Below are 22,500 nucleotides of genomic sequence, written 5' to 3'. Positions count from 1 at the left end.
CCACCCCCGCTCCCCGCCCACGCCATCGAGCAGATCCGCTTCGCTGAGGAGCAGCGCGCCCGTGGGGTCACTTTTCCCGACTACTAAACGGCTGGGGGTCCTTCCCCTCCAAGAATCGGAACTGTCCCTCCTGTGAAGGATCTCTCTCCTCATGTACAGACACTTAACCCACAGGATGCGTGTTGACGCATCTTTCCCAGAGTCTTTCAAAAGCTCCTGCAGGAGATGCACTTGTTCGCGTCCTTCCCGAGGCTTTCGGGAGTTCCTGAGGGATGCTTATTATCCATGTTGTCTTTCGTAAGCCTCTTTTGATATGTATTTTATATATCTTTCCTCCTCGGTGGGGCCCCTCTTTTTCAGATAATCAAAAAACAGACTAAACAAAGTTACCAAAGTCATGGGGGAAGTGACATGATACATATCTGTGTACCTGTGATGTTGTTCCTGTAATAAAATGATGCATTTACGTCGAGTACTTTTCATTCTTCTTGCTTTCCATAAATGTTCTACTGCAAGGTTCTCGCTTGGTCCTACCACCATTTCTATATACGAACGTATGCTTATATGCATGCACGTACAAGCATACATTATTCATAAACACATACATTTAACTTTTATAAATTTTCAGCTGAAAACCCTTTTGGGGCAGAGTCAGTGACTGTCAGCCCAAGAGGACTCCAAAGGGAAATCAGCCTGCACAGGAAGACAAGTTATAGGAAAAAGTGATCTACATTGAATAAATATGAATAAATAGGACCGAACTGAAAATAAAACGTATACAACTGATACTCAGGAGACGCCAGCAAACAGCGGGAATGAATAAGTTCATTGTTTGCATATCTGGAGATCGGGATATTGGAATATTCCACAGCTGCATTAGGGAGACTAGTTCGAATTTTAGTTGTTAACAAGATAAAAATCCAAGCGAAATCTCTTTCCCTTTTATTACTCAAAGCCATTTCAGAAGCATTGAGGCTCAAGTAAAGAATAGCCCGAACGTTATTCAGCACATCACAGCGAAATAGAGAAGAGAAGACTGCAATATACATTTTTTCCTTAAATCAAGGATTAATTCATCCACGTTTTGAACATCGACGAATCGGGAAACTCACGCGGAGTGAACTCTTCCCAGACAATACACGTCTCGCTGGCCGTATCGTAATCAATCAACAATTCTTAATAGAGTATTGACGTAAAGCAAAAGAAAAAAATTGCCAGGGAAAGATGCTCATTTTACAGGGAAAAGTCATAATTCTTCGGGTCTGACTTATAGATTTCCATAAAGCACGTGACTGAAGTCCGTGCAATTTTGCGGAGTTAAATAACACGGTACGAGATAATGTCCGGAAAGAAACAGGTTTAATCCGTGTGATCATGATGATTCTGTTCGCGTATTCATTTTGGTGAAAGGAAAAGAATCTATTTACATAGTCAACAGAAAACGAAAAACCGAATTGCGGCGTTTCGTTTTCGTCTGACTTTGCAAATACTCTTATATATGTGTGTGTATATATATATATATATATATATATATATATATATATATATATATATACTATATACTATGTATATATATAAAATATATAAAAACACATATCGTGCTTTTAAGAAATCAGTCAAAAGGATCCACAGTAATATTCTTGTTTGTCCAGATGAAAATATGTCCACAAATATATTTCGTATGGATAAACGAGAATATTACTGTGGATCCTTCTACGGATATATATATATATATATATATATATTATGGTATATATATATATATATATATTTCTTTTGTTTGTTACGCGTTATCACGAAGTAACATGGTTACGGGCAAAGAAAAAAAAAAAATACTGAATAAAAAGGGAGATATAAATATTAATCTATCGAAGTTAAAATTTTCAGCAAATTTCAACTCTCGAGAATTACCTGCCAATTCATCTTTTTATAACAGAAACGAATGAATATAAAAAAGAATGAGTGATGCGAACGTTATGAGTAATTGTGCAGAGATATTTCACGTCTAAGAAATCAATTTTTTAGTGCTCTATAAAAGAAAAACTTTTTTTCTCTCTCTTTCTCTCTACGCAATTTTTCTGTCCGCCCTCACATCTTAAAAACTACTGAGGCTAGAGGGCTGCAAATTGGAATGTTGGTCATCCGCCCTACAGTCATCAAACGCACAAATTTCAGCCCTCTAGCCTCAGTAACTTTTTTGCTTTACAATTAAATTCAGCCATAATCGTGCTTCTGGCAACGATATGGGAAAGGCCACCAACGGGCAGTGGTTAGTTTCATGGGGCGCGGATCGTACAGCATTATACCGAGGCCTTGATTATATACGCCGTAGCGGCTGTACAGAAAACTGGATTGCGCCTAAGAAACTCCGTCGCATTTTTTTACTCGTTTTTAGGAATAGTAATAAAATAAAAAAGTGACTTGAAGCACAGTCAGCCACAACATCAGACAGAGAAGCCATTCTTTCATTGTCAATTCGTCTCGTATTATTTTATCAAGTCTGCGAGGAATTATTTGTAAACAAACATCGTGCATTCGACCTCGGTAAATGTGCATAACTCCTTTTGTCCGCTGAATATGATCAGTCCAATCGTGCATTAACGATCACATTTCTCCCGATTTTCTGTAATACTGCAGGAGTTGCCAATCGTTATGCCCAATCTCCGCGAATTATACTCGGTGCCAACCGTGTAATCATATCTTATACGGTATCATTAGAGATTAGTCTCTTCGATCTTTATCAACTTTACTTTCTCTCGGCCTTTCTAGCATCTAAGGAAAGAATGAGAAGAAGAAGAAGAAGAAGTGAACGGCATCATGGGAGAGCAACTTTGTTGTTGGTTGACTAGCCAACTGACTGCTTTGCACGCTGGCCAGGTTGCTTGGTTGATAAACTATTCATGCTTTTGGGTTCTCTCATGGTTAGATTATGACATTTGCCGTTATCTTGTCTCTTTCCGTGTTCATATCTGTCATTTGCGTTACTTAGTAAGCTCTCTCGTGGGTTAGATAGTTCCTACAGTAGATTCACATCAACCGTGCACCTGATGTCTATGCCAGTCCCTTACGACGCTCCTGATTGGCTGTTGATAAGCCAATCACAGGGCTGGAAGCTCAGAGTCTCTCTCGAGGGTTCACATAGACAGGATGTATGTTCCGCCTCTCCTGAGGGACACTTGAAAGACGTATCCCTCAGGAAAGGTGGAACATATATCCTGCCTATGTGAACTCTCGAGAGAGACTAAGAGTTTCCAGCCCTGTGACTGGCTTATTAACAGCCCATCAGGAGCGTCGTAAGGGACTGGCCTAGACATCAGATGCACGGTTGATGTGAATCTACTATAGGAACTCTTCGATATCGAAGTATTCATCAGTAATGCCTTCCCAGGTCAGGATTAAAATGCACCTGTATCAATATTCTTAAGTATTTTAACTGACTTTTGAAACAGGTGTTCTATTAGTGGCCTACTAGTGCTATCTCCTTTATCAAGAGGAGAATGTTGACAGCAGTTGAGATGGATGGCCTGCATGGCAATCGAACCCAATTATCCACTAATTACTGTTTACTTTAGCAGATTTCTTGAAGATACTTAGTACCCGTTGATGATGTTGATGCTACGTGTCAACATCTCCACGCAATCCAGCACAAATTAGCACTAGGATGCAAATTACGCGTTTGTTTATAAAAGGACTTCACGCTTGAGAGGAACATGCCCTGCGTCTGAGCCATTCGTTCGGCCTGACCTCAGCTGACCTTTCTCTAGACGTCTCCAATGTCATAATTCATGTGGCGAAAGCCTTTTAAAAGCCTTTTGTTCTGTAGGTATCCTCTCTTTTACTCTGATTTATTACTGTTTCGCGTCGCTTTCAGATTTAACCGCGCTGTTATCAACTCCGTAATTCTTTGCATACTTTAGATATTTGTTTTGAATTTTTCTTTATTTTAATCGTTGGACTGAAATGGAAAATGTCGAAAGTCCTTATCTGGAAGAAAAAGAAATCTGGGATGTATTCAATATCAATTGTTCCTAAAAGTCGTTTGAAGAAAGCAAAAAATATCACAAAATTAATTTGCCTTGAAAAACTATTTTTCAGGGGTACCACAAATTACTTCTAATAGTAAAAAATCCGATACATGTTGGGAAACATTCTTGTTTTATTTTAAGAAAACTTTTCTATCTTCGGGAAATTCCATTTCAATTGTCGGCAAACCTATCATAGCAAAAAATAAAATATAATACAATAAAATAAAAAAATAAAATTTGCAATAAATTGTGTTACAATCTCCAATGTTCGTTACTGTATTTACTGCGCAAACACATTCCCAGAAGTAAGCATGTTCTCTAATCAGGTACGAACTGTTCAGTATCTTTCTTAGTTATGCACACGGCGTAGTGTATTAAAAAAAAAAGGAGAAAATGAATGCGCTGCTTAGACAATCTCTACAGGCAATTAATTTTCTCTCTCAAATCTTACAATGTTTTTTGCATTAGAAGCAACCACAGCACTGGCAGGAAGTAATACAACAGCAGCAACAACGACAGCAAATATAATAATAATAATAATAATAATAATAATAATAATAATAATAATAATAATAATAATAATAATAATAATATTATTATTATTTTATTATTATTATTATTATTATTATTATTATTAGTATTTGTAGCCGTAGCAGCACCTATCAGTAAACCGACATGTCTTCGCAGTACTTTACTTGCAATTCATTTGGAAATAACTCTATGGTTTTACCAGATGATTACAAATCAAATCAATATAATCGTAAAATGCTATCGTGTCCATTTTCCATACACACACACACACACACACACCACACATATATATATATATATATATTATTATATATATATATATATATATAAATATATATACATATATTATATATATATATATATATATATATATATAATAATAATAATATAATATTTATAATATATAATATGTATATATATAATAGGGGTAGGGACTGGTAAAAATGCTGTTACAACAGAATTCCATCCAATAAAAGGAGCCCATAAAAAACGTCAAAATATAGAAAGTAATTTTACTATATTTCAGAGACTGCTGTCTGAAGAGAGAGACAGCAGTCTCTGAAATATAGTACTTACTTTCTATATATTTTGGCGTTTTCATGGGCTCCTTTTATTAAATGTCATAGGTATATATATATATATATATATATATATATATATATATATATATATATATAAAATTTTCCATTACATCCCCAAATAAACACAATTATCTCGCTTTTGTCTAGCACTTCCAAAGACTCGAACCCCGAAAATTCATACATCAACTCGAGTGACGCATATCCATAAAGCAAGTGGAGTTACGGGCTTTCCTATACTGTGAGAAGCAGGAAGGTATATCACGCTACTTTATTACTGATACAAGCACAGCTTTCTCTGGCTGCTTTCACGGTATTGTTATACAAGAGGCACCGGTCTGCGAAAGTTGTTTGATATAATATGGAAGTAGGGGTTTCAAATGTTTTCGCTTCTCAAACATTTCGGAAAAAGTTAAGTATATCTTAGTTTGACCAGAACACTGAACTGATTAACAGCTTTCCTAGGGCTGGCCTGAAGGATTATATATTTTTACGTAGCTAGGAAGTAATTGGTTATCTAGTAACGAGACCTACAGCTTATTGCGGGATCCCAACCACATTGTAGCGAGAAATTAATTTCTAATCACCAGAAATAAATTCCTCTGATTCCACGTTGGCAGAACGGGGAATCGAACTCGGGACTACCGAATCGGTAGGCGAGCACTAAAACCACACGTCCAACGAGGATTGATTGATTGACTGTAAGTTTTCTGGCATCCTGATGTATAACGAGGAAATCGCACATTTCGGAAGCGGATGGGAATTTTATACAGATGTTGTAATATCATATTCTTTAAATATACACAGCAACTTTCGTCTGCTTTGACGTATACATAATTAGCTGAAAAAATCCTTTGATCAAGGAAACTGATACTGTGTAAATATACGACTGCACCCATAGCTGCAGACTGCCTACAGAAAATCTAAACTAAATCTAATTTAAGTGGGCACACTATTTAATATAAATTATTATCCTTTCAATACTAATCTTTAAAAAAACATTAACAGCAACAGCGCACAACAAATGTGATAGCAACAGCAAAAATTGCGAAAATGCATTAATATTGGGAAGTGAAAAGTACTCAAACGACAAGTCGTTTCCGTATTCTCGTCTTGCAAGAGGCCTCCATCATTATCATCTTGCACTGAGGTGAGGTCATTATTGGGTGCCTAATGCCTCAAGGTGACCCGACGCTATTTTGTAAGAGCCAGGAACAAGGCGATGCGAAAAGTCTCCTCTTAGTCGTCGCTGCGATCGTCACATGGAACCAATTCTTAGAAATACGACTCGAGAGAAGGTGTTAAAAGTGAAATGAAGACCATATTATAATAAGGCCATCAATTGTTTCCGAGTATCAGTCATTCTCCGGGAAGTTTGGCATCCAGCGTGAACGTGTACTGTACGTGTCCAACATTCTCATTTTCACGTTCGTGCGGCGAGGTGATAATTAGCCAGATTTTTTGTGTGGAATTCAGCGCAGTGAATTCCATCTTAACAACTCTTTTACATTCTTCTTCTTATCTTTAAGAGGCAGAATTTTCTTAAAATGTGATGTTCTGCTTTTGTATGACAGTCATTCCGTTAGATTTCTCGTGATGTTTCCTTTTCTTTGAAAGCAAAGCTGATGACGATGGTGATTCCGAAGTTTCTAATCGGCACCAATACATTCTTTTCTTTAACAATGCTAAATATTTTTTCTTACCTTGCTTTCTGTCTGCCTTTCAATCGACTCTGAATCTATCTTGGCAACTGCTCAACAGTTCTCATTATTATTGTTCGTGCTTCTATAACATCTATTTACTTCTTCTTTTGTCTACTGACTTATATGTTTATCGATGTGTTCTACTCTTTCCACGATTCTCTATTTCCCATTGTGTTAGTTTATTAACAGGGTTTCCTCGCTTTAATTCTGTTTTCCGTCAGTTAGTTTATTGAAAAAAATACAAATTCTTTTCTCTCCCTCTCATGACAATGTAAATTTACCTTAATATTAGAATTGAAAACATTTTCCGGGATATTTTCTATAACAAAACTTTGGAAATCCCTCCCAGCTTTTGTGCTTCCTAACTCTCCTGCAACCTCCCTCCCTCCCTACTTCTCCCTTTCTTCCCTACTTATTCTCATTCTCTCCTGGCCTAGGCTACCGAAAAGGGAAGAAATGCAACTCGTGGAAATCAATTTCCTCTCCCTATTTTCACGCCTCCGACGAAGTCCTTGAAGTCACCAGGCTGGAAAACTATTTATATATCCTCTTCCCATTGACCTCGAAAGGTGCTTAGCATAACGCCAGATCAGGGATGCAGCCAGTACGAACGGTACTACCACTCCCCCCTTCCAACACCACCAGGCGCCCCCCCCCCCCCCCACCCCTTCTCTCTTTCTTTCGAAAGTTTTAATACAAATTGTAAGAGAATTCTTATTCAGTCTTTTTTTTTTTTTTATAATTCTTATTCGATTCTTTTCCTTTTTAATTTTTTTTATTTTTTTTGTCTTGAGAGCATGAATTTCGTGATACTGAATATGCCTCGTTTTCATGTCTGCATAAGCAAGCATGGTTATCATTGTAAGTTCGTGCGCATACATTTGTATATAATGTCATGTACTGATTGTTCAGGCCCAGTTATAAACGTACTGGAGAGAGAGAGAGAGAGAGAGAGAGAGAGAGAGAGAGAGAGAGAGAGAGAGAAATATGAAGGGAGCTTGTAAAAGGAAGGGCGTTTATACCATCGCAACTATAAAAAGTTTTGAGGAATGAAGTGTATACAAAAAAAGAAAAAAAAAAAAAAATCAGCCCCAGTGGAAACCTGTTTTGGGGTGAGACTTCTGTAGGTCTTGTAGTGGGCCCAGGCTATCACGTGCTACAGAAGAGGGATTCTCAGAGAACATTTCCCCAGATGAAGAGATGTTACAAAAACTGGATGGAGCACTTCAGGCTCTCTGCAGTTTGGAGTTTGTTTGTGTGTGAGGGATTATCATCGGTAGCTGGGAAAGGTAAGAGTGGTAGCGAGAAAAGCAGTTTATCCGGTTTTATTACAATATGCTATGAATATACATTAGCATAACAAAGCATTTGAACAATTTCATACACATTACTGTGAGCTGTTTACTGAGGCGAGTCAGAAAAGATTTTTCAGGAAAATTCTTAGAAAAACAATTAAAAGAAAAATGATGTACGAGAAGAATGGTGAGAGCCTTCAAGATAAAGGCATACCTGTCACAGACTGCGTTCTTCCCCGAATATACAGGGTGTCGATAAAGTCCCATACCATTCTGAGCAATAAATACTTCTAATGGTCCTGGGACTTTATGGACACCCTGTATTTCTTTTCAAAATCATTGCGTTATTGTTATTGACTTGAAGTAAATTCTCTCGCAGTGCTAACTACTTCTCAAAAGTTAAATGACCCTAACTGAGAGTGGATTATAGCCAAATCTGCACTCATCATGATTCTCCTACTGAACTTTGAAAGAGGCAAAACGAGGGGAGAAAGTGGAGACGTAGTGAAAGGTTTAGCATCACTGAAAAGAAGAACCTTAAGTTTTGAGGTGGTCTGATCACGAGGTGGGAATGGAGGATCAGATGGATGACAGGTGGATGACAGATCGAGAGGGCGTTGGCTTGAAGGGGTGAATGAAGCAAATGAAAATAAGGCCTCAATGTCCATGAGGCATGAGAGTTCATTGGAAGCAGGTGATTACTGCAGTTAGTATAGGGGTCCACCTTTACAAGAGGAAACGACTTACTTGTGTGTGTATATATATATATATATATATATATATATATATATATATATATATATATATATATATTATAATACGTAAATAAATTCTTCTGTTAAAAAAGGTTGCGTCTCGAGTCTAAAAGGTCCATTAAAAACACTGGTTAAAGCTAAGGACTATATTAGGTGGACTGACTTCTGCACTTGATAAGGGCGGATGTTAGTCAATCGAAATGTGGTCTCCTTGTAAACCAGTGTGTTTTAATGGGCCTTTTGTACTTGATATATATATATATATATATATATATATATTATATTTTATATATATATATATGATTTTTCAAATGTTAAATTAGTCTTAAGGGATGCATATTACATTCCAATAAGCTTGAAAAGTTTACGGTACACTGTAAATAGAGTAGGATAACAACAATACCTAATAATTTGTGGAAAACAGTAGAAACTGATAAAGAAATAGAATACGACAGCAATAAGCATCGATTGAAAGAATCGACAACGTAAGCATACACGAGAGAACTTGAATAAGAAGAAGGAGAGAAAACGCGAAAGACAGAGATGAATGAAACATAAGTCGTCGAAACTGCAGACCCACGAAAGGGGTCAATAAGAGTACGAAAGGTAATAACAACAAAACCCGATCAATTTAGATGTCTGATGCATAAAGAACGAAAAATTTATGTAACTGAGAAAAGCTGATGAAAGTGAAGGGGAATCGACCGATAAGGACAAAGAAAAGCGCCGATGACTTCTGAGATAATGGTAATGGGAGACGCTAACAGCGATTGAATATGACAGGGAGAGGTACAACACCTGTCCAGATCAGGTACAGAATATAAATATTGTGGTAATTGAATGTACCTTCGTTAATGTATTTAAATGAATTTATCTTTTATACATACTGAGCAGGTGTTTACGTTGCAACTGGTATTTTCCTTTCTTTTTCTAATTCTATCTTTTTTTAAGAGCTTAACAAGAAAGCATTGTAATGTATTATATGTTTACCAATATCCTACGTGTTAATGACTATGTTTTCTGACATAATCAAAACATTGTCCATTCGCTCCCTAATGACCACGAGTCCAAATTCTGGGTTTAAATTAATGACTAGGCAACCAAAACCCATCTACAAATAAATAATGAAAAAAAGATAAGGAAATGAAACTCATTAATGCTGAGAAAGAGAATGGAATGAATCTAGCCAGAGACGAAAAAAAAAATTGAATTAATGAATTGTTGATCTCTCGTAAACCAATGTAACATTGCATCAGCCAGATTGCCTGGCTGCACAGAATACCGAAGGGCGTTAGAACGCGAGATTGTTTGGGCATGTGGGATACCAGGGGATCGCCTGGGCACGCAGGTTGGGAAGGGAACGGAAAGGTTTTGCCAAAGGTAAAGGAGGTTTTGGTTAGTCGTTGATGGGCAAAAAAGTAGAGGGATTTCAAGAAAATATCCTCTGGGCTACTAGCGGATCTGATCATAAGGAGAGAGAGAGAGAAGAAGAAGAAGAAGAAGAAGAAGAAGAAGAAGAGAGAGAGAGAGAGAGAGAGAGAGAGAGAGAGAGAGAGAGAGAGAGAATTGAACTGAATATAGAATTTTGGCCAAAGGCCTATGAGGTCATTCAGCCACTATGAATCATTTGTTAGGGGAGGGTGGAAAGTAAGACGGGGTATAATGAGAATATGAAAGGCGGTACAGTAAAAAGGAACGAAAGAGGTTGCAGCTAGGGGCCGAAGGAACGCTACAAAGAACCTTAAGTAACGACTGCAGAAAGGAGAGAGATAGAGGGAAAGAGATTCACTTTGAAATCTGACGACAGATTGGAACCAAATTACCGACGAATGATGTATGTTGATGTCTTCATTCTGAGCGTGCGAAGTCACCATTATCGTTCCCTGCTTACTAATTCTCACGCTCAAAATGAGACTGAAAGTTTTATGGAGCAGTTGTAGTCGTGCACCATATGCAGTCTTTGAAAGAAAGTATATATATATATATATATATATATATATATATATATATATATATATATATATATATATATATATATAAATATAGTAGCCCAGTAAAACACTCTGGTTTAAAGCTAAGGACTACTATATTTCGGTGGACTGACTCCCACCCTTACAAGTAGTGAATGACAGAAGTAGTTACATTGGCGAAATATTTAGTGGGAGATATTATGCCCTTAGGTGTGCGTGTGTGCGCGCGCGCATAACTTCTGAATTCATGTATACCTGCCCCTTTCTTTTATTGGAATACGTAGGCACACATATATATAATAACCTAATAAATATATACACGTAAATATACATTAAAATCTATGTATACATATATATATACATACATTATATATATATATAATATATATAATTATATATATATATATATATATATACACATACATGCATACATACACGTATTCACAACTCTGTGAGTGTCCTTGCCTAAGCATGTATGTAATTGTACACTCACACACACACATTCGCTTGTGATTAAATAGACACTGACGCAATAAAAACGACATATGTGCGTGTCTTTCACTACGTCTGGCCAATGCATAGAAAGGGAAGGGGCGAATGAAAAGAAAAAAAAAAAAAAAACTCGAAGGGGCGGGGCCGATCGACCTTGATTCCTACTAGACCTGGACAAGAAGGAGAGGAGGAAGGTCCTACCTATATCATTACGGCGTCCCTCTTCAGTCGAGAAAGTGGAAGGGAGTATATAAGGGAGCGGTTCCTTCCACAGAGCAACAAGTCGTTCTTGGATCGCCTCTCGAGCAACATGAAGTCCGTGAGTATTAGTCGAAAGTGGGGGGAAGAGCGCTTTCGAAGTGGAGTCTGTGAGCATTAGGGAAGACAGGAGATTTCTTGAGGGAAAACCCGTGGTCTAAGGATTTTATCCAGTGATTGTATTTACCTTTGACCTCAATGGGAAACGAAAGCAAAGGACGGCATTTCCTTGGCTGATTGTAAAGGGACTGGAGCACTTTTTTCTTTTTCTTTTAGTGGGTAGATGTTTTTTCTCGGTAAAAGCCGGTTTTTGGTTGAAGAGGTGACGAAGCTCATTTCATATTTTCTTCTTTCTTTCATAATGAATGTAGATGATTCGCACGCAACTTAGTTTGTCGAGTTTACTCTGTAATACCAGTGATTTCATGTCTTTCCTCTCCTTCCCTCACCAGTTGCATTATATTTCATTGCCTATTAAGTCAGGTAGTTTGCTTAAATATATAATTTTCCATTATGATCATTAAAGCCAGTCATTTTGATAGGGTATTCAAGCAACTCGAACATTTACCAATAATGAATTATTCGAAACTTTCGTAACTTTTGGAAAGTTGAATGGTCAATATATTATATCAAACTTCTTGAAGACCTAATACTTTTCCGCAATACGGTTGATTTGATCAGATTTGGAGTTCAAATTTATCTCGCGTTTTTATAGTTCACTCATTATTCATTTATTGAAAAATCTTTGTTAATTTATTTAGATGTCATCAATAGATAAATAAATGAATAAATAGATCAGTAAATTAATAAATTTCTAAAGTTAATAAAATAATGAACAGAAGCCATCGAGCAAAGCACATTTCATTCCACGAGAAAACATTTGAAGAGAAGACGTGGAACTCATTCTGATCTCCTTCCTCCTCGATGCCCAACAGGTCATCCTCGCCTGCCTAGCCGCCGTGGCCGTAGCTGCCCCCCAGTTCGGGCAGCCCCAGCAGCAGTTCTTCCAGGGTCCCCCCGTGGCCATCTTGAGGGACGAGCGCCAGGATCAGGGCAACGGCGAATTCGCTTACACCTTCGAGGCTGACAACGGCATCAGCGAATCGAGGAGGGGTTATCTCGGGGCCTTTGGGCAGTCCAACATGGAGGGATCCTTCAGGTAAGGAAAGGATGTCACTGAGCAGTCCAACATATAGGGATCCTTCAGGTAGGGAAAGGATGTCACTGGGCAGTCTCCAACATATAGGGATCCTTCAGGTAAGGAAAGGATGTCACTGGGCAGTCCAGCATGGAGGGATCCTTCAGGTATGGAAAGGATGTCATAAGTCTTGTGTGTCTTTGTTGAATTATTCATGCATCCAGCTGCCTGAGCTGCTTATATCTGTTTTGTAAATAGGATTCATCTGTGATTTATGTTAGGAAAATAATATCTTCTTTGTTTCCATCTGTGTGATTTTGAAGATATACGTAGGTAGATCCTCAGCCCAGCTAACTTATTGTCTTCATAGTCACAATTGTTTCCCAAAAGTAATGTAATATTTACTAAATTTAACCAATGAACCTAAGACAATTCCTCCTGTTCTCATAATGGTTAATGGGATTAAAAAGAGATTCCTTTCTTTCTAAATCAAATCTGAAAATCGAATGGTAGAGCTGGCACAGCATCATAAACGACATCCTTTTCCTTCATATGACAAAACAAGACGAAATTAAAAAGTTATTTTATTTTTTATTTTAATTCTCTCTACCCATTATTTCATGCTAAGGGACAGTAGATTTTTTTTTCTGACGTATACTCATGATATGACGCCTGTTCGCTTTCGATACAGGACGAGGCTTGAAATTCGGATATTTGTCATAGATTAAACATTATTATTATCATATTATTATTATTATTATTATTCAGAAGATGAAACCTATTCGTATGGAACAAGCCCACTAAAGGGCCCACTGACTTGAAATTCAAGCTTCCAAAGAATATCATGGTGTTCATCAGAAAGAAGTAAGACGAGGTAAAGGGAAATACAGAAAGAAGAGATGTAACATTATTAAAAAAGAAAAACAAATCAATAAATAGCTAAAAAAAGCATTAAAATGCAAGGAGAATAAGTATCAGGGTAATAATGTATTGCACTTTCGCTTGAGCTTCTGAAAATATTATTATAGAATAAGATGTATACAAGGTACAGGACGCAACCGAAACAAGAAGACCGTCTTTCAGAAAAATTAACCACTCTTCCCCCCCACAAGGTTCCCTCTCCCCGACGGCTCCTTCGCCGAGGTCCGCTACATCGCTGACGAAAACGGCTTCCGCGCCGAGTCCCCACTAATCCCCACCCCCCACCCACTCCCCGCCCACGCCATCGAGCAGATCCGCTTCGCTGAGGAGCAGCGCGCCCGCGGGATTACTTTCGACGATTACTAAGCCCTGATGACCTCCTGTAGTAATCCCTCGCTCGATTTCACGGACAGATTTTCAATGGAACCTCGACTCACGATTCTCAAGTGGATTTCTTCGTGTATTCTGTGAATGCGCGATTTATTCTGTATCTTCGTCTCCGAATTATTGTTTTTTCTGTTTTTCCTCCGTGTTTTTTTATATATATGTTGCCAATGATGGGGAGTACCTGTATGGAAAACGTTTATAAATATAAAAAATAATAATAAAAATAAAAAATATTGATGCTTTTATATTTTCCTCCTGTCGTACTTATTTTCTTCTTGATATTTGTATGTGGCTGGACTTCCTGTAAATATCTTCAGTTATCAACAGATAATTGGCAGATATTTACATCTCCCATGAGTGGAGAGATTTCAAACTTTCTATTTCACTTAAGGATTATATATACTATATATATATATATATATATATATATATATATATATATATATATATATATATATATATATATATATATATAATCCTTAAGTAAAACAGAAAGTTTGAAATGTAGGACATCTGCCATTTATCTGTTAATAACTAAAATATTTATAGAAAGTCTAACACACAAATACACACAAACACGCATATATCAATATAAATACTAAAATATAAATATATATATCTATTATAATATGTATAATATATATTAATAATATTTTTTAATATTTATATATATATATAATATAGATGAAGAGAGACACATAGAGAGGCAGACAAACAGACAGACAGACAGTCAGATTAAGTGTTAGGAAATGAAAGGAAAAAATTTGGCTAAATGTTGTAATTGTTCTAGGAAAAATTAAAGCTTTTGTTCGAAATTCAGCAAATTCCGATACAAGGGTCTGCGATAAGACATGTACGGTTAAAAAAGCTTACACACACACATATTACATTATATTATTATTATATAGAGATATATTATAATAGTATAAGAATATGGGTGGTGTTGTGTGTGTGTGTGGGTGTGGTGTTACGTAAATGTCCTTATCACAAACCCTTGTCTCGGAATTTGCTGAATTTCTAACAAAAGCTTTAATTTCTCCTAGAACAATTACAACATTTAATCCAATTTCCTTTCGTTTCCTATTACTTAATCTGACTGTCAGTCTGTCTGCCTCTCTATGTGTCTCTCTTCATCCTAAACAGCTACAGTAGATTCACATCAACGGTGCATCTGAAGTCTAGGCCAGTCCCTTACGACGCTCCTGATTGGCTGTTGATAAGCCAGTCACAGGGCTGGAAACTTTCAGTCTCTCTCGAGAGTTCACTAGGCAGGATGTATATTCAACCTCTCCTGAGGAATATGTCTTTCAAAAGTATTCCTCAGAAGAGATGGAACATACATCCTGCCTATGTGAACTCTCGAGAGAGACTGAGAGTTTCCAGCCCCGTGATTGGCTTATCAACAGCCAATCAGGAGCGTCGTAAGGGACTGGCCTAGACATAAGATGCACGGGTAATGTGAATCTACTTTAGTATATCTATCAAGTCCGCCTGTGAGTTCTGAACATCTTCATGAAAAATAAATAAATAAATAAATAAAAAAAAATATGATGACTTTTAAAGGAAAATGCAAGAAAAAGAATGACTACGTGTGAATAAGGTAATATTGAGAGGAGATAAGAGAGAGAGAGAGAGAGCCATGAGAGAGAGAGAGAGAGAAGTAGAGAGAGAGGAGACGAGAGAGAGAGAGAGAGAAGAGAGAGAGAGAATTTCTTTTGGTTAAAGGCGACAGGAAATGATCATAATTTGGAAAAAACCAGGCTACAATTTCAGATTAAAGGTGTGTGTGTGTGTGTGTGTGTGTGTGTGTGTGTGTGTGTGTGTGTATATATATATATATATATATATATATATACTATATATATATATATACAAATAAATATATATATACATATATATATATATATATATATATATATATATATATATATATATATATATATATATATATATATATATATATATATATATATATATATATATATATATTATATATATATATATATACATATATATATATATATATATATATATATATATATATATATATATATATATATATATATATATATATATGTACCCATGTATGTATTTGTGAATAAAAGTATTATAAACAACTGAACAGAGTTTACCACAGCAAAGACTGAGATATGCAGACCAGTTGTTTGCATTGGCATAAACGGTGATGTGGAGGTAGCGAAAAGCTCAATTGATATTTGAATATTTTTATGATGAATAAGAAGCCTTTTGACTATCAGTCAAAAGATAAGGATTGCTTCGATGTACAACTGAATCTCAGGCAAGGTTTTCATGCGCCTTTGTTGTTGTTCAGCATCTGCATGGATAGTGATGAAAGAAGTCAGGAAAGAGAGAAGGGATATAGAGGCACGTTTTAGCTGGTAATTGTGAAGAGAAGCTGCAGAAACCGGCGAGTGTTTGAAAGGTTGTTTGCGCAAACTGAAAATGAACGCTGCCAAGAGCTAGAATGTAACCATACGTTACATTTCAGTATGGAATTGAATTGAATTGAATATAGAATTTAGAGCCAAAGGCCAAGCACGAGGACCTACGAGGTCATTCAGCGCTGAAACGGAAATTGAGAGTAAAAGCTTTGATAGGTGTAACAGGAGGAAAACGTCAAAACAGCTGCACTATGTATCAATTGTTAGATGAGGGTGGAGTAAGATGGAAGAAAGAGAATATGAAAGGAGGTACAACAAAAGGAACAAAAGGGGTTGCAGCTAGGGGCCGATGGCACGCTGCAAAGAACCTTAAGTAAAGCCTACAGTGCAACACATCCACTTCAGTATGGAAGCAGTCTGAATCGTGAATAATTTGGGAATCGGTTTAACGTACGGTTGCTTGATGCTTGAAAAGACGAGTTTACAGAATCCTCGAGGCAAAAGACGTGGGTGGAGAATTTCAAATCGATTCGAAGGAAGGAAGTCTTACGGAAGAACACCCTGGTATGCAAGGAAGAACCGTCGACCTAACCTTTCTGTCTGAGAATGGAGTTTGAACGTTGAATGTAAATGGACGAAAACTGTAAAATCGATGCTTGTAAGTAACGCGATCCCCTGGCCACACTGAAAGACAATAGCTTCATGAAAAATGAGCATGTTTTGGAAGGAACGCAAATTAGGAGGTGGATAGAGGAAGAAGTATTAAAACAAGATACCTCAGCTATCCAGGAAGCGATCAACTGATCAGTAGAGGTGCAATGTGTATATGAGTATAGCCATATGAAGCTGCCTATGTGTGGAAGCTTTTGCATAGGGTGTGAAAATTCTTAATTCGGGTTTGAAGAATAAACTTAGTAGTAGATAATGTTTTGTCTTTCTGTGGGAAATGGCTCAGAACCTGGAATTCTTATATTTCCGCTTTTCTAGCCTTTTGTTGAAGCCGGTTTATGCTCTAAGGAAATATAAAAGAAATATTCTCAGTTGGACTCTACGATCTCGATAAATACCCGAGTTCCAAGTCTAACCATTTGACCAAAAGGAAGGTTTAAGGTTTGAAGTTCTGTAGCTATGGATTCAGATCCAAAGCTATCAAGACCTAGAGCTTAAATAAGTGCTCCCTTCCTATATTTCCTTTGAGGACGATAGGGCTCTAAGAGTAAAGAATGTACCCAGAAATCTTAGAGAAAACACGTTAAAAATTTCACATTTAACATATCGTGACTCTAGAGAACGTTCGCGTAATCATACCTAAAAAAACGCTCACTAATACGCATACGCGTTGCACACATATATAATTTATATATACATACACACACACACACACCACACACATATATACGATATATATATATATATATATATATATATATATATATATGTGTGTGTGTGTGTGTGTGTGTGTGTGTGTGTGTGTGTGTGTGTGTGTATATATGGTATTACGGTAATAATAAAATGACCATAACATCAAGACATTATTTATGGCACTGCGGAGGACGTACTGCATAATTTCAAAGCTTCGAGATAAAGAGGAAAAGGAGACCTAAAGAAATAATACAGCAATAAATTTTCTGGAACTGCTACTTTCACCACGAAAGCCAAAACCACGAGTGTAGTCAGGAAGAGTCTAGATGACGTACTAGTACATTTCATCTGAGTTCAAACGATACGCATGATTCATTCATAAAGGTTTTAATGGTTATTTCTGAGTTATGCTGAAAAGTTCATCATATAACCTCTTGGAATTTTTAAAATATTCTTTTAGAGAACAGATGCTTAAAGGTTACGTTATTACTAAACCCTAATTTCAAAAAGATACCATTTACTAGAAAGCAGTCAGATTCTTTTCACTGCATTCCTCAGCTGGCCTTTAAAAAACACACAATTTTACATACTTCAATAAAATCTTAATTAAACCGTACAATTGAAAGGCATACAACCCCCTTGAGGAACTCCTGAAGGAAGGCAAATAAACGTGAGAATGTTATACTATCTTATTCGCCTACTTCACTGGCACAACTATAACTTGACTTTACTAGATATGAAATACTTTCTCGTGACAAGATTCTTCACGCCATAAGAGTTATTTTTCTCTTCTGTTATGCACGCTTGATCTAAGTATAGTTCTTTGAAAAAAAAATAAAGAAAGAAAAGTTCCTTTGCTGACAAATGCCGTTACGTTCAGCGTTAGTAACGCAATGACATTTTTTTTTTAATATCAACATTATTGAAACAGTGCATACGTACACGCTTACTATGATGCTATGGCCCGGAGAGGGAGAGAGACCTTACCTTACAGACCTTACATCTTGTTCGGGTTGCCCCAGGTCCCTCAGTGTGAGGCACCTCTAATGTCTACCAGAGAGTTGCTAGTACATCTTCCGGTATATTTTGCATCTTCCAATCTTGGATGGTCTGGGATGCAGTTTAGATATTTGTCGAGCTTATTCTTAAACACATCTACGCTCACTCCTGATATATTCCTCAGATGAGCTGGCAACGCATTGAATATACGCTGCATTATCGATGCTGGTGCGTAGTGGATTAATGTCCTGTGTGCTTTCCTTTATTTTTCCTGGTATAGTTTTGGGCACTATTAATCTACCTCTGCTTGCTCTTTCTGAGAGAGAGAAAGAGAGAGAGAGAGAGAGAAAGAAAGACGTTTGACCTTGTGGGAGAACAGGCTTGGGCAAGGAGACATTTTTTTTTAGAACCATTCCTCGGTGGGAAAAGGGATGTATATAAGAGGGTGTCTTCTTCCAAAGGGAACGAGTCCTTCCGGAGTAGCCACTCGAGCAACATGAAGTCTGTGAGTATCAGAGAGATCTAAGGAGTTCCTCAAGCGACTTTTTTCCTCTCGTTTGTATACAGAGTGCCCTGGGTTTTATTCTTAAGTCCAGAGCGTAGTGAAAAACATCTGATCGATTACTCGTAAACCATTTCATTTTAAAACGAATTAGTTATGGTGTAACGTTAAAAGATCTGCCCATTGAAAGAATATTTTACAAATTCTACGAGGTTGTATGATGAATGCTGAAGCAAAGCTTTAATCTGATGAGGGCAAACTGCCTATTAATTTTCATGTATTCAAACTTATCCTGATTTACTTCAGCCCTTACTTAACAAACAAAATTTTTACATTATCACTATTATATATTAATACTTATAATTATTTATGAAAACAAATAAATTATTCCTCAAGATTTATGACTAGATTATTCACAGAGACTACGACCTTTAGCCTCATTACATTTTGAGAGGTCGTTGACCATAGACGATGGTGAGCACGCATGCGCATAAGTAAGGGTATACTGGGACGATCTGTCTGAATTGCTTCTTGATGTATCCATACCACAACCGGAGGAGGAAATTACTAAAAACTAAAAAATAAATCATTAAAAAACACTTTTTAAATAAAAAAAAATAATGACGTGAAGCTTTCATTACTGGAATCACAAACGAATCGGAAATGAATCTTCATCGCTATCTCTGAAACACACGCGAGTATCATTCACTTCGACGTCTCACTTACAAACATCTCCTGCCGCAGGTCATCATCGCCTTGGCTTGCCTAGCCGCCGCGGCCGTAGCCAGCCCTCAGTTCGGCCTTCCCCAGCAGCAGCAGTTCCTGCAGAACCCCCCAGTGGCAATCTTAAGGGACGAGCGTCAGGACCAGGGCAACGGCGAATTCGCTTACACCTTCGAGGCCGACAACGGCATCAGCGAATCCAGGAGGGGATTCGTAGGCTCCCTCGGTCAGTCCAACATGGAGGGATCCTACAGGTATGGAAAGGCGTCGGGATCTTCGTTGCGTTTTGAATAGGATCCTTCAATGATTACTAGATGGGAAAATTTCTATTTTCTGTTATACATTTAATATTTTTAGTCTAGTGAATGATTCCCGAGAAAACTGTAGATTTCCATCCAGGCTAAATTTTTGTCTAAATTCAAAAGCTGTCATCTATCAACTTGGTTCTCTTTTAATACTTAAATGCGCTCAGATTCCACGATGATTAATGGTACAATATATCTGTATACATAACATTAAAATTGTTGTTTGAATGATGATTTACTCTATAAGCATAACAGGGTAAGAATATAATATATTTTATTCCCGTTTTCATTTGCTCTCCCCAGTGCGTAATTAAAAAAGAAATCGCGATTTTTCGAGTTCACTACATACAAGATGACGGCTGAAGTCTGAACAATTACCCGTTATTAATTATATATTGAATCGTCGTGAACATGAATGATGGAAAATGAAAATGAATCGTGAGGACTGGAGGAAGGAAACCCCTATAATTAACATAAAAAATAAGCAATGAGTCAAAGTAACGATCGTATATCCTTTCTCCCCAACAGGTTCCCTCTCCCCGACGGATCCTTCGCCGAGGTCCGCTACGTCGCTGACGAAAACGGCTTCCGCGCCGAGTCCCCCTTCATCCCCACCCCGCACCCGCTCCCCGCCCACGCCATTGAGCAGATCCGCATCGCCGAGGAGCAGCGCGCCCGCGGGATCAGATTTGATTGATTACTAAGCCCTGATGACCGTTTCTGAAACCCCTCGACCCAAGATTCTCAAGTTGATTTCTTCGGTCGTGTATTCTGTGAATACGCGATCGATCTACTCTATCTTGACGAACTAATTCCTGTTTTCCTGTTTATGTTTCTGATCTGTTGCCAATGAAGGGAAGTACCTGTACTGAAATTGTGTATAGAAAATAAAAAAAAATTAAATTATTACTCTTTTCAATATCCCATAGAATTTAAGTTTTTATTTTTATTTTCATTTTTTATTTTTTTGAGGTTACTCTGGAATTTCTTCGAGTTATATTCCCGAGCCTAATAAGATTAGGAATTTTATAATAATTCTTGATGTCTTTCAATTATTAGTTCGTAAAGGACAGTTATGGAATGAAATGCAATGGAACATAAAATCTAGGCCAATTGCCCAGCGTTGGGACCTATGAGATCTTTCAGCGTTGACACGGAAATTGGCAAAAAGGGTTTGAAAGGTGTAACAGGAGGAAAACCTCGCCGTTGCACTAGGAAACAATTGTTATGAGATGTTGGTAAGAAAGATGGAAGAAAGAGAATATGAACGAAAATGCAGTAAAAGGAATGAAAGGCGTATGCCGCTAGGGACCGAAGGGACACTGCAAAGAGCCTTAGTAATGACTACAGTGTACTGCGCGAGGTGCACTGACGGCATTAACCCATCCACTCTCTATGGAGTGAACGTGTGCTACAACTTTCCGTGACTTAAATATATCAAAACATAATATTGCTGTGCTGTTAATATTGTGGCCAAGTGGTTATATTAAGATACCCATTTCTATTGTATTCTCAGGTGATGTAAAGTTACTATAGATACAGTCTGCTAAATTCTATCATGTTTTAACCGACATTATAATATATATAAAAAAATGTTAGCAAAACCATGATGGGATTTAGCAGGACTGCATCTATCATAACATATATATATATATATATATTAATATATATATACATATATATATATAAATGTATATATCTATATATATATATATATATATATATATATATATATATATGTATATATATATATATATATATATATATATAATATTATATATATATATGTATATTATGTAAACGTATATACGTATATACATACACACACACACACACACACACACACACACACACATATATATATATATATATATATATATATATATATATATATATATATATATAATATATACTTGGAAACTAAGGCTTTGCAGTAAGAAGCGAATCCAAAAAATGCGCGAAGAATTCGAGAAGTTACGAGGGCATTGGAACTATCACAATTACACACACACACAATCATATATATATATATATATATATATATATATATATATATATATATATATATATACATACATATAATTATGTAAACGAACGTTAGTTTACTCTGGAGGTTCGTAACCAAGGGAAGAGATGAAAATGAGTTGACGACAT

The 22,500-nt window shown here is 36.9% G+C and overlaps 2 protein-coding genes and 1 pseudogene across 2 annotated transcripts; all 3 read left to right on the top strand.

Moving 5' to 3' along the window:
* Positions 1-466, top strand: part of LOC135200043 (cuticle protein AM1199-like) — a 2,364-nt pseudogene extending 1,898 nt beyond the window's left edge.
* Positions 467-11,514: 11,048 nt separating this feature from the next.
* Positions 11,515-14,282, top strand: LOC135200036 (cuticle protein AM1199-like). The gene is made up of 3 exons (XM_064228271.1): positions 11,515-11,668; positions 12,543-12,766; positions 13,858-14,282. Exons 1-3 carry the CDS (start codon positions 11,660-11,662, stop codon positions 14,030-14,032), a joined length of 408 nt encoding a protein of 135 aa, XP_064084341.1. The 5' UTR covers positions 11,515-11,659; the 3' UTR covers positions 14,033-14,282.
* A 4,968-nt stretch (positions 14,283-19,250) lies between these two features.
* Positions 19,251-21,252, top strand: LOC135199779 (cuticle protein AM1199-like). The gene is made up of 3 exons (XM_064227924.1): positions 19,251-19,321; positions 20,063-20,295; positions 20,875-21,252. Exons 1-3 carry the CDS (start codon positions 19,313-19,315, stop codon positions 21,041-21,043), a joined length of 411 nt encoding a protein of 136 aa, XP_064083994.1. The 5' UTR covers positions 19,251-19,312; the 3' UTR covers positions 21,044-21,252.
* The last annotated feature ends 1,248 nt before the right edge of the window (positions 21,253-22,500 follow it).

Source organism: Macrobrachium nipponense, chromosome 26 (assembly GCF_015104395.2).
Source record: "Macrobrachium nipponense isolate FS-2020 chromosome 26, ASM1510439v2, whole genome shotgun sequence".
In the NCBI taxonomy this organism is placed as follows: domain Eukaryota; kingdom Metazoa; phylum Arthropoda; class Malacostraca; order Decapoda; family Palaemonidae; genus Macrobrachium; species Macrobrachium nipponense.
Note: the sequence above shows the minus strand (reverse complement) of the source record. Positions and strands in the feature narration are given on the sequence as shown.

Excerpts from the sequence above, each read along its gene's own strand:
- LOC135199779 (XM_064227924.1), top strand. Across the intron at positions 20,296-20,874 it reads AACATGGAGGGATCCTACAG|GTTCCCTCTCCCCGACGGAT; the intron begins GTATGGAAAGGC and ends TCTCCCCAACAG.
- LOC135200036 (XM_064228271.1), top strand. Across the intron at positions 12,767-13,857 it reads AACATGGAGGGATCCTTCAG|GTTCCCTCTCCCCGACGGCT; the intron begins GTAAGGAAAGGA and ends CCCCCCCACAAG.